This window comes from Schistocerca americana, chromosome 8 (genome assembly GCF_021461395.2).
Source record: "Schistocerca americana isolate TAMUIC-IGC-003095 chromosome 8, iqSchAmer2.1, whole genome shotgun sequence".
NCBI lineage: Eukaryota > Metazoa > Arthropoda > Insecta > Orthoptera > Acrididae > Schistocerca > Schistocerca americana.
The window spans coordinates 226,193,307-226,206,788 of NC_060126.1; the positions used below are offsets into that span (position 1 = coordinate 226,193,307).

The 13,482-nt window shown below is 43.9% G+C and overlaps 1 protein-coding gene across 1 annotated transcript; it reads right to left on the bottom strand.

The window, feature by feature from the left end:
* Nucleotides 1-4,657: 4,657 nt before the first annotated feature.
* Nucleotides 4,658-9,094, bottom strand: LOC124545696 (trypsin delta-like). The gene is made up of 2 exons (XM_047124643.1): nucleotides 8,729-9,094; nucleotides 4,658-5,072 (listed from the first exon to the last, which is right to left on the bottom strand). The coding sequence occupies exons 1-2, from the start codon at nucleotides 9,092-9,094 to the stop codon at nucleotides 4,674-4,676; spliced, it is 765 nt and encodes a 254-aa protein (XP_046980599.1). The 3' UTR covers nucleotides 4,658-4,673.
* Between the last annotated feature and the right edge of the window lie 4,388 nt (nucleotides 9,095-13,482).

A 13,482-nucleotide genomic window follows, 5' to 3' on the forward strand; every position in this document is an offset into this window, starting at 1 on the left:
TTTCGTCGCAGGCTGCGTGTGGATTTTCGAATCGAAGAATTATGGGTATTACCATGAGGAGATATGCGCCGATACGTAGGAGAAGCGTTTGAAGATGCTCTTCCTCGGCTTCAGGTTAACACAATCTTTAGTCTTGGTAACGCGCTGTACCATTGTCATCGAAAAGAAAAAGTTCTTAATACGAATTCCAATAAGCAAGATACATCAGAAAAATCTAAAAAAAAGATCGCTTTTGAAGAAAGAATTTCTCTGTACCACTGCGAATTAAACGCCATGAAGTCAGTTTGGACCAAAATTGGAGGTGGTGTTGCAGCAAAACACAGAACATACAAAACATCGCAAGTTAAAGACCTACATTGACGGCAAAAATTGCAACACCAAAAATTAAATAATGCAGAGTAATGAAATTTCTGGAATACATTTGTGTAGGTAACATACTTCAGACATCAAAATTGCAAGCTTGCAGGTCAATGTAATCTCGAAATACTCCCTTTGCAAATGCAAATTGCAGGTATACTAATAACCGCTGTAATCGCCAGAATATGGAATACAGGCATACAAACGTGTATGCCTTCTGTTGTACGGGTGCTGGACGTCAGTTTGTGAGATGACGTTTCGTGCCTCCTGCGCTTTGTCGGACAGTATAGGGCTGTTAATACTGATTGTGGATTCCGCTGGAGTTTCCGAATGATGTCCCGTATGTGGTCGACTGGAGACAGAGATCGCGATCTCAGAGGCCAACGTAACATGTCGGCACTCTGTAGACCACGTTGAGATGCAACAGCGGTACGTGGGCGAGTGTTATATTGTTGGAAGACATCCCCTGTAGTGCTACACCACAAAAGGTCGAATGACCAGACTGACATACAAATTTGCGGTCAGGGTGTGTGGGATAACCACTAGAAACCACTAGAGTGCTTCTACTGTCATACGGAAACGCACCCCAGACCTTAATCCCACGTGCCTGACACGCAGGCAGGTTGGTTGACCTCATTCTAACCAACATACTGCAATCACTGGCGCAGAGGCAGAACCAGCTTTAATCAGAAAACACAAGATACCTTAGACCTGCCATCCAATGAGCTCAAGTCGCGAATGACGGTGGTTTGGGGGCAGTGCAATGCACGCTAGAGGACTTCCGACTCAGAGCTGTCCTTAAAGCAACCAATTTGTGACAATTCATTGTGTCACTGTGGTGTCAACTGCTGCTCAAATTGCTGCAGCAATATGATGTGCCAGAGCCATACGCCGAAACCAAAGTTCGTCTCTCTCGGTCGTGCTACCTAGCTGTCCAGAGTCCGGTCTTCTTGCAACCGTACCTTTTCGTGGCTTAGATTGCTAGCAGTCATGTGCAGTGGCTGCATTCCTGCCAAGTTCAAAATTGTTCAAATGGCTCTGAGCACTATGTTAAGTCTAACATCTGAGGTAATCAGCCCCCTAGAACTCAGAACTACTTAAACCTAACTAACCTAAGGACATCACACACATCCACGCCCCGAGCCAGGATTCGAACCTGCGACCATAGCAGTATCGCGGTTCCGGACTGAAGCGCGTAGAAACCCTCAGCCACAGCGGCCGGCTTCCTGACAAGTCTTTCTCCATTATCTCAGGAGGAATATCCAGCTTCTCGTAGCCCTGTTACACGACCTCGTAAAAACTCAGTGAGATGTTGACAATGCTGCCATTGCCGCCTTAAGTGCATTCTTGACCAACAACTCACCACGTCCAGTCGCAAACGTAACTAACGCTCACGAAAGATACAGAGATAATTTTATATTATTTTATTTGTTCAAAGCAAATCAGACAAGCATTTTCATAGTGGCACTACTAGCGCCACTCTTACGGGACTGGCGCGAAATCTGAATAGACATGTTTCAGACGTAGAAACACGCCTACCTACTTTCCTTTTTGTCACACAAATTTCGTTTGTGTCACAGAACTCCCGCTGGGTACTGCGATTTCTTTCTTTCACTGTACACTACTGGCCATTAAAATTGCTACACCAAGAAGAAAGGCACATGATAAACGGGTATTCATCGGACAAATATATTATACTAGAACTGACACGTGATTAAATTTTCACGCAATTTGGGTGCATAGATCCTGAGAAATCAGTACCCAGAATAACCACCTCAGGCCGTAGTAACGGCCTTGATATACCTTGGCATTGAGTCAAACAGAGCTTGGATGACTTGTATAGGTACAGCTACCCATGCAGCTTCAACACGATACCACAGTTCATCAAGACTAGTGACTGGCGTATTGTGACGAGCCAGTTGCTCGGCCACCATTGACCAGACGTTTTCAATTGGTGTGAGATCTGGAGAATGTGCTGGCCAGGGCAGCAGTCGAACATTTTCTGTATCCAGAAAGGCCCGTACAGTACCTGCAACATGCGGTTGTGCATTATCCTGCTGAAATGTAGAGCTTCGCAGGGATCGAGTGAAGGGTAGAGCTACGGGTCGTAACACATCTGAAATGTAACGTCCACTGTTCAAAGTGCCGTCAGTGCGAACAAGAGGTGACCGAGACGCGTAACCAATGGCACCCCATACCATCACGCCGGGTGATACGCCAGAATGGCGATGACGAATACCCTTCCAATGTCCGTTCACCGCGGTGTCGCCAAACACGGATGGGACCATCATGATGCTGTAAACAGAACCTGGATTCATCCGAAAAAATGAGGTTTTGTCTGTGATGCACCGTCAAGGGTAACCGTAGTCATGGACTCCGAGCTGATAGTCCATGCTGCTGCAAACGTCGTCGAACTGTTCGTGCATATGATTGTTGCCTTGCAAACGTCCCCATCTGTTACTCAGGGATGGAGACGTGGCTGCTCGATCAGTTACTGCCATGCGGATAAGATGCCTGTCATCTCGACTGCTAGTGATACGAGGCCGTTGGGATCCAGCACGGCGTTCCGTATTACCCTCCTGAACCCACCGATTCCATATTCTGCTAACAGTCATTGGATCTCGACTAACGTGAGCAGCAATGTCGCGATACGATAAACAGCAATCGCGATAGGCTACAATCCGATATTTATCAAAGTCGGAAACGTGATGGTACGCATTTCTCCTCCTTACACGAGGCATCACAACAACGTTTCACCGGGCAACGCCGGTCAACTGTTGTGTGTGTATGAGAAATCGGTTGGAAACTTTCCTCATGTCAGCTTGTTGTAGGAGTCGCCACCGGCGCCAACCTTGTGTGAATGCTCTGAAAAGCTAATCATTTGCATATCACAGCATCTTCTTCCTGACGGTTAAATTTCGCGTCCGTATCACGTCATCTTCGTGGTGTAGCAATTTTAATGGCCAGTAGTGTATTAGAACAAGGAGTAACAACAGTGACTTCAGAAGATAGGGACAAATGTGTTCCCCAGGTGCTGCAAAAACCTGAAATGGAAATTAGACTGCATTATAGAGGATAGAGAAGAGAGTATTGTTCTAAACCTAAGGTTTGGCAGACTAAACATTGTTTTATTTTACCTATAACTTTATTGTAATGGTATTGTTACTAAAACCGCTTGTGTTTGGATTTCCTATGCCGCCCGTCAGGTAAATCCGCTTCTTTTCTTTACATTGTACACTAAGATCATGATACGTCGTTCCTCACAAGTGCATACACTTCGTTGTGTTGTCAGTCCGGCGGCAAACTGTACAGCGTGTTCGAAGGCTTTCACTGGAATACATGGTGGTTCATCACGTATAACTGTTTCGGTGTAGTCGCACAGTGCTTCGTTACAGACTCATTTAGTCATCGCAAAATCGTCACGGAGAGGAACAACAAATTCCTGTAGCACACGCTGCGAGAGAGGTATTCTGTATCATGGTTTGGTTATTGTTAACGTTACGAGAGTGCCCGTTCCTAAGAGACCTAAGTTTGTCTCGCGAAAACACCGAAAACATAGAATTAGAGACTAGAGCCCACACGGAAGCTGACAGTCATTCGTTCTGACCGCTAACTATTCGGGACTAGAAAAGGAAAGGTGGGATGTGGTAGTGGTACGCGAAGTACTCTCCGCAGCGCAGTGCAAGTTGACATGTGAAGTATAGATGTAGTTCAAGATTTTTCTTTTTCTGCATGAGTTCCGTTGAGTCCATAGCATTCCTCAAATTTCTTATTTCATGTTTTGGTAGTTATTTTTGTTGCTGTGGGGAACTGATGATGGTTTTTTAGCTATGTCTTTAACTCACATACTGAGTACGTCAATGGTGCTTTTTACTGGCACGGTTCTTCATAACGTGCACCATGTACAATTTAAAGAAATCTATACCTTTGATGTTAATATGAGGCTGTGAAGGTGGGCAATACGCAGTCATGGCAATTTGCTTGTGAATACCTACGCTGAGGAACCAACTGTGCAAATGTAATTTTATGTTCTTCGTCCATCGGATTATCTGTCTTGAAGGAAATATTCCCAGTATGTTTATCCCGTCAACACTGAGGCAAACTCAGATCAAATGTTAAGCTACTGTGCTGAGGAAATCACACTCTCTTAATTACGCTTGGTTTTGACAATGAAGTAAATAATTAAACAAAGTGTTACAAGTCTCAATACTGCGGTTTTAGAACAATTCTTTATTATAATAAATACAGTCTTTAGAACAACTGGAATCATTCTCGAGACTTTCACTGAGCCGAGAACAGTTGAGAGCCAGGAGAGTTTAGACGCCTGCTGCAGATCGGATCCAGGAGCGCAGGTTTCCGACGTTGGCGTAGACGCCGGGGGCGGCCTCGCACTGAGAATTTCCCCAGGAGACGATGCCCACCTGGGTGTTTCCGTTGACCAGCGGACCGCCGGAGTCTCCGTTGCAGACGCTCAGGCCGGCCTGGCCGGCGCACACCATGCGGGCGGTCACCGTGTTGATGTTGGCGAAGATACTCCTGCAGGTGCTGCGGTCCACGATGCCGATGTCGACCTTTTGCAGGGTGCTGGCTGCTGGCCCGTCCGTGTACGTGGTTCCCCAACCGGTCACCGTCACTGCGAGACCACCTGGCGGATCGTAGCCGTCAGAGGGCAGGCTGACGACCTGAGCGTTCGTGCCGAGGAGAGATCCAGACACCTGGAGAACATGGAAGCAAAGTCTGGTAACAACTACGTCATGAGCAAACGTGTTCTAGAGAGGAGTCGCCCAGGCTTCGACAGGAAGGTCGAAGGTGGCCTTATAGAGGATATGTTTTCAGTGTTCGGTACTTTAAACTACCCTTGTGAGTACACTGATTATTAAGTCAGGAGAGTGAAGGAATCGTGCTGTGACTCGCACCTGTTTCTGCTAGAAGAGCGGTCCATAGAAAGATACGCATCTCCACCTCCCTTGTGCCGTGCAGCCACTTTTGCTCCATATTGATCCTTCACGAGGAGGTTTCTACCCTATTTGTTGAACCAGTCACTCTAAGAGAACTAGGTAGTGCACCTGATAAATCAAGAGCTGGTTTCCTTCGTTTCAATACAAGGGAACCGACCATTCAGAACATCTTTCTCCAATGACAGCTATAATGGTACTGCACAAATTATTGTTTCGAAATTAGAATTGTATTAATACCTTCAGCTGTTAACAGGCGTTGATATATATCAACGGGGACAGGTGAAAATGTGTGCCCCGACCGGGACTCAAACCCGGTATCTCCTGCTTACATGGCAGACGCTCTATCCATCTGAGCCACCGAGGACACAGAGTATAGCGTGACTGCAGGCTCTATCTCACGTACGCCTCCCGCGAGACCCACATTCTCACCTTGTATGTCTACACACTACATTCGTAGTGTCCCATCCCGCCGGCCGAAGTGGTCGAGCGGTTCTAGGCGCTACAGTCTGGAACCGCGCGACTCGCAAAAGTGTGAATGAAAAACTGTTTAAATGATTTAGAACTCTTCGAGAAAGTCAATGTACCACTACCGAGGGTGATCTACGAGGCTGGGCTCTTAAGATTGAAAGTGGGATGTACAGTATGGACTCTGAGGCTTCTTATATTCTGAACACATACGAGAAAGGCAGTCACAAATTTACCAACTTTACTTCCGGTAAATTGGTAGAGGAGATGCGATTAATATATAATATTACAGATAAATTCGTAGCTGAGGCGAAGACGAAGTTTCTTCTTACCCCCTAAAACGCTGTGTAAAAAACCAGTTAGGTTTCGTGCAAGAACTACGTGCGAACTGCACTTTATCACTGCGCGCTACAAAAAAAGTGAAGTTGCTTGTGCAGATGATGAATGCGATTATACATTCGTTTATCACAATGATAGTAACGTAAAAGTGGATTACTGCTTCCGCAGCTTTTATCTGTCTTCAAAAAACTTAAGGCTAGTAAGGGCCAAAAATTATAGGGACGACAGTTTTGTTACAAATATCTTCTTACTGCTGTAGCAAAATGTGGAAAAATGGGAGAGAATAATTTTCAGTATTACATCCGAATCGTTTTCTTACCTACTGCGTAACATTGTTAATTGCTTTTATTCCACTCTTGTCCTGGACATAACGACACATTTGTATTCAGGAACATGACGCAACGACTGTTAATATAATCCAGGCTCCACCCAATGTAGTAGTGTGATTCAGTTTCTCGATAAAGAAAGTTTTCAATAAAAAAAAATCAGAAAATTGTCTGCCTGTATAATTTTCGGTATTCCTTCTCATTTCAGGTTTACTGGCGGAACGGTACTGTTAAACATCAGCCATTTGCGAACTGTCAGTTTGCATCACAACGTTTCACGATTTTGATCACGTATGTCTTATAAGCAGCACAATATGCAGAACAACGGCCAAGACCATAGAAAGCAGTAATTACTGCGATGTGCCTGAATGCATTAATTTAAGATTTATCAGGTGTGTCTGGTGTAAGAAAAATGGTTGTTTTATTCATTCAGTAGTCACTTCTCATTTTTGTGACAACTACATGGAATAAAAAGGTACTTTTTCATTGTTAGTAAATTATACATTATCCAAAAATTGTCGTTAGAGCATTGTTATAGAAATTGTTTGAAGTATGTCATGTCAGCAAATTTAAGTATCGGTTGATGGCTTTCGTCTGTAATGTAACATCATACACTGCCTTGAATTTCTTTCTTCTGGTAAGTCACTTGCGAACAACTGCATCTGTTGCAGTTCACCTGGCGACAGGAACTGCAAGTTAGTCAAGAAATTAATGACGTTTTGGCATGGTTTAAGTGCTTATAATTCGCATGCGTGCGCTTTCGACTACGCTGATAAATTCTCTTGTCACGTCAGTGTCTGCTTGTTCAGCGATTTGCGCGCTGGGCAGGAAGGAAATCGGCCGTTTTTCATGCGGCAAAATGAGTAACGTTAGTATACCTTATTTGAAAAGTATATGCCTTAGCAGCTGAAATTTTGACCACGTATTTGTTTCGGTGTATTCTCCCTACGTGATAAATTTCGGGATAGGTTTTGACATGTCAGATTGGACCATGACGTTCTGAGATGCAGTGATCAGGCAGTGTCTGGACCTGCTGTACATTATGGGTGGCCAAATACAATAATTTTGCACACTTTCGATGCGATTTTCACATCGCGAAGCCGATCGTGGATTGAACAAATCTTTTTCAATTAATTAATCACGCTTCTCTGTGGCGGAAGTCCTACATACCAAATCTTTTCCAGTAGCTCTCCACTATCATCCTAGGTTATAAACGGTATGTGTGTTGTATTACAGCATTTGCATTCCATATTGTTGTTTGGGAAACATTTCTTCCTCTCTCTCTCTTGTTAATTTATTGTGTTGGACTAATATTTTTCCACCGGTTCCTTTCCAACATCAAAAGTCATCCTTATTCTCCAACAGTATGTGATGTTTTTGTAGTATCAGCTCTTGAGAAAAAATAGGATAAAATGCATGCTTGAATTAGGAGCTTGCAAAAATTCTTATTTTCAGTAATGCAAGACCCTGAGAGCGGCTCAGTGGCTGGATGGTAAGTGCTAAGTACGTTCAACGTTTAAATTTGTTCATACCTGACACAACAAAGCTAGAACGTGGCTAAAATTTCTTTAACTTCATGTGTTTCGAACATGAGACAGAATTTTCTTAATTGACAGTGAGTGATGTCGAAGCTATTTATTTATTATTTTGTGACTGTTACATTTAATAATAAAACAGGCAGAACGTTAAAGAAATTCATACATCTACTGTCAGTGTAATTCCCTACATGGCTTTCATACAGCCGATCCGAGACACTGCTAAAGAATAACTCTTAAATTCAGGAGTAACTTTAGTGACGAAAATTTCAACGTTAATACTATCAGAGACACACGCTACTGTGGCAAAGATTTCAGAAACGCAGAGGCCACGTAAAATTTATTGTTTTGCGATTTTTATCAATAATAATAAAAATGGCATAACATTAAAGAAATTCGTGCATCTGCTCTCTGGGTAATGCGCTATATGACTTACATAAAACCGGTCAGACACGTTTGTGAAGGATAAATCTAAGTTCAGGAGTAACTTTAGTGACGAAAATTTCAACATCAATGCGATTAGAGCCACACACTACTGTGGGAAATACTTCAGGAATTTAGAGGCCACATAGAACATTCATGTTTGCTAGTTATTCAGTATTGCACGGCTATGAATTCAGCTACAAGATATTGACAATTCATTAGTCCATTTTGGAGATACAACAATTACATCGAACTTATGTTTGAGAATACTCTAAAAAACTGTGAACTAATTTGGTGATCCACACTTTCAGCCACTGGGACTCACCTGTATGACTGCGATATCGTAGTCTATGGTGCGGCTGTTGTACGACGCGTGCATGTAGCCAGAGGACGCCCTCAGGACTGTACCACCGCTTCCACGAATCGAAGACCCCGCTCGGAAAGTCATCAGAAGGAGGCTCATACCGTCAACACAGTGAGAGGCCGTCAGCGCCCAGCTGGAACTGATGATGGACGCTCCGCAAATGTGCGAACCGCCATACTGGAAGGACAGCTGCCACGGGTAGTCGGCAATGTTGGCGTTGGAGCCTCCAATGATGCGGCCGTTACCCCGGCTCCACAGCCTGGCCGGCGAGGGCGCGGCAAGGGCGGAACCCAAGAGGCACACCAAGAAGAGGGCGAGGCGCTGCATGGTGGAAGCGGTGGTGCAGCCCTCTCGGACCCCGGCCTATATACACTGTAAGAGACCCAAGGACGAGTACCCTATCTCAGTCGGGGGTAATCCCTGTACTTGAAAAAAACCTCTGAGTCGGATTCTTTATCTGCTGAGATAAAGCACTTAAAAATCGATGTAGACATTGATACGACCCTCTCAATGGCGTCACACAGCTCATTGATATAAAGCAGCTAGTTCTTTCACTGTTCAGCCTTTTCCCGATCTGATGTAGATTATGCTGTAGACAATGGTTTGGCTGTGAGAGTTTCTGAGTACTGTAACCGCAGCGTGTTAAGGGATTGGGCTGCGCAGGATTACTTTTCCTGCTGAGATGTTCTAATAGGGTAATGTGAAAGGTCGCTCCAAGAAAATTCTCTTGCTTTTGTTTATTGTCTGTGCTTTGTCACACGTAGTAAGTAGCGGTTAGTCTTCTGCACTTGAATATGTTGAAAATGAAGACTTGGATAACCACAAAAACCGGTCACTTGCATGAGCAGAACAGGTCGTCTTTCGCAGACGCTGTCTTGCCTGAGATCATCGCCTAATGCTTTGCAAACGGTCAGGTCCGATTGGTCTAGGTCATGGCGACAAGTGTAATATTACAGGGATGAAGGTGTGAGAAATTAGGAAAATTAATTGGTTTGTTTTAAGTAGATATTTATTGTACAGTAAACGCTCTGAGATGTACCCATCAGTTGCAGGGTGGGTGATAATAAACCAGGATACTTATTGACTGGCGACTCCATGGAGTGTCCTGTGCACCACGACCAGATAATGGATATACTAGAAAGAAGAGACAGCATAGGTCGTATTTTTTTGTTTTATTAACCGCAAAATCGATTTTCAGTCCCTTAGTGACCATCCTCAGTGCTGTAATATACAATTTAAATGGGTAGGCACTGGTGTCAACAAGCTTAGAGCGACCACATAAACTCGCTCTAAGCTTGTTGACACCAGTGCCTACCAATTTAAATTGTATATTACAGCACTGAGGATGGTCACTAAGTGACCCAAAATCGATTTTGCGGTTAATAAAACAAAAAAATACGAGCAATGCTGTCTCTCCTTCAAAAACCAGGATACTGTAGAATACTCTAGAACAGACCGTAGTCTTCTCATTTAATATTAGCATTATGAATTAATGTCCTCACTTCCTAGACTCGAGAACAGGGAGAGGTGTCAATTACTCTTGCTGAGCAGCGCTTCTCTTTTGAACACTGGCAAGTAACTGAATCGTTCCTCCCAGAATTTTCATGTATATCAGTACTTCGTAGGCCACGATACTGTATATGTTGGCTGGTACATAGACCGGTATAGTTTTTCCTCCTTACTATTCCATTCGTACATGGCGGGAACGAAGAATTTTGGAACTCATCTGCATGAGAACGAGAGTCTAATTTTAGCATCGTGGTCACTTGCAAAGTGTATGTTGAAGGGAGTATTTCTTTCTTTCCTGGACTGGGCTCTTGAAATTTTGAAAGTAAAGTTTCGACGTTTTCCAACGTATTTATGATATTGTCTCTGTTTGCTGTTCACTGAGCATTTCAATGATGCTCTCCGTCCGTCCCGAGAGACATCGTAGAGCTGTTCTTCGAATCTCTTCTATTTCTAACTTTTTTATTCAGGCTCGTGGTCACGGTATCACAAGGACTAATGACAGTCTATTATTCTTTAAATTTTTTATTTTTTTAAATTTAGTGAGTTGTACGTCGCTGGAATTCCCTAGCGAAATGTTTCGTGCTCTTTTGAGTTTTCTCAATACTTCTACAAATCTCCAACCTAGTAAGCGTCCCAGGTAAATGAGAAAACCTCGAGAATATGTCGAACGCGTGTTATGTAAACCGCTTCATCTGTAGATGAATCAGATTTTTCGTATTTCGTGCACTTATTCTAGTTTTCTTCGGCCTGATAATCCAAGAAATTTTACGACGGTCAACGTTTCCCATGGCGTATCTGCAATAGTGTAGATAAACAGTAATGGATCTCACAGACACGAGTGTATGACAAATTTCGCTCTGGCAGTTGTTTAGGCAACTTCTGTCCTCGCCAACCTGTCCACCCTGTGCAGGCATGGCAGGTTGTACCATTTGGAAATTTACAGTTCTGAAGAGAGCACCGATAAATTGGAGATGAATGCTTTCATTTACAAATGCCAAGAGCTCGAAAATCTTGATACTACACAGCTACATTTGCATATGTGTGTTTCTTCGTCGAGGTTATATGTGGCACAAGGCTCATTTATGCCACATTCATTTTCACCCTTTAATTCCTTTCGAGTGCGCTGATGATAAAGTTTCGCAAGCCCTCAACTATGTGGTCTGCTAATAGCGCCAGAGAGGGGCAGCCGTTATTTGCTCCGCCTACGTCGTGGCGGATAAGGTCCTACATCACGTAAGCCGAACACTTCTTCCAGTGTCTCCTCACTGCAAACAACATACATGGTTCAAACACATCCACACCTTTCCTCTGTAATGGCTCAAAACCGTGGCGCCTCACACTCCGGCACGACGACGCTTCAGAAAGCGAGGTGTCAACACGTGCGAAAAATAGGCTGGAGCTCAGAAGTTCATGTGAAGTGCAAAGTTTGTTACTGATATCCCATTGGCACCAACTTTCACCACAGTTCTTCGCAACGCCGCCGTGGACGTGTCACGTGATGGGAAGGTCACCACACCCCGACTTAGCTACGTGTCGTTCCTTCTTTTGACGCCTATGTGATGGAGGTCGGAACCGAGTTCGCAGCGTTGAAATCACGTGGTTTCCAGTGAGTGGCCGAGGGAAACACTTCGGACACATCGCCGCTCATAATCCACACGAAAAGGCCTCAGGGAGTGGCATAAAGGGCGTCAATGAAACTTCCACTGAGATCTTGATTATCACACATTTCGTAATATAAAACGGCAGTTTGCAGTGCGATGACCGACATGAAGACGCTCTTGACATTCTTTGTTGCTTCTCTAAGGAACCTGATCTCTCCCCTCTGGAGTGCCGAGAAACCGAAATTTTTGCCCTGGTGTACATCTTGGCACCACCAGCGACCGTTCGAAGCCGTCTGACGAAATTTCTTCCTGATCTCAAGCAAAACAGCGTTCTTATGCTTTCTCAATATTCATGTTTCACGTCTTCCTGTGGAGTGATCATTGATGGTGTGGCATTGACATATGCGTGAATAAAACGGCAAAAGGATCGTCTCTAACCCCGCTACCGCTGTTGCACCCTCCCACATTTAATGAGAATAAATTAATGTACTTTTACGGAGAAATCGTCCGAAGTAGTACTAGGAGCCTGTAGGCAGGCAACTGGCACAGGATGGGGTGTCAAGGGGTTGCCTGCTTGCAGGCGCCTGGCAATACTTCAAAGGTTTTCTCTATAATGGCACGTTTTCGAAACCACTACGCACGTGATACGAACTTCTGACCTCTGGATTTCTCTTCGCGTGTGTCGACGAGCTGTAGAGCCAGAGGAAGTTGTCACAGGGCGCCACGCTTTTGCAACATTACAGAGGATGGATGCATGGACAAATTTCGAATTTATACGTCGGAGTTGGAGACAATTACGAAGTTTCGAAAAAAGTATCCTTTAATTCTATTCCGCAGTGCACATCGAAGACCTACTGGAGATATTTTTCTTTTATGAAACTCAGTCAATATAGTTTAACATTATCAGTGGTTCAATCTCCAGGAAAGGGAATATTCGTCTCCGATATGTAATTCGGTTATATCAGCCCCAATACAATACATGTAAGTCATAACAGTTTTGTTGCTGTGTTACTCATTTGGATACATCACTGACAAACACCGTTGCAACGTATTTTTTCAAGAGAGAGCTGGCATATAGGTACAAATGGTTCAAATGACTCTGAGCACTATGGGACTTAACTGCTGAGGTCATCAGTCCCCTAGAACTTATAACTACTTAAACCTAACTAACCTAAGGACATCGCACGGTTCCAGACAGTAGCGCCTAGAACCGCTCGGGCACCTTGGCCGGCGCATATAGTTACAGCACTACGTCAACTTCGTACGTAGGTACAACTAACAGTAACTGCATCATCTACAAATCTTCGTTCATAGAGATCATTTGATACCTTTAAAATGGTAAAAGTCTTCCCAAGTCAACAATCTCTTTCAGGCTTCGTAACTTTGCTCATGGCAAATGATATCTTTGGTGACGGTTTGTTACAGGCTATTTACAAAAACAACGTCAAAGTCACTCAATGAGTAAGAGGAAAGAACTGTATATTCACACAGATAACTTCTTACTATTTGGACCGTTGTATGCTGAGAATAATACAGTATATTGTTTATGCACTGCAATTTCGGAAACTACATATACATAAAAACCTGCCAATGTTTCATTCTTAT

Excerpts from the sequence above, each read along its gene's own strand:
- LOC124545696 (XM_047124643.1), bottom strand. The coding sequence starts at position 9,094 with ATGCAGCGCCTCGCCCTCTTCTTGGTGTGCCTCTTGGGTTCCGCCCTT. Across the intron at positions 5,073-8,728 it reads ACGATATCGCAGTCATACAG|GTGTCTGGATCTCTCCTCGG; the intron begins GTGAGTCCCAGT and ends CATGTTCTCCAG.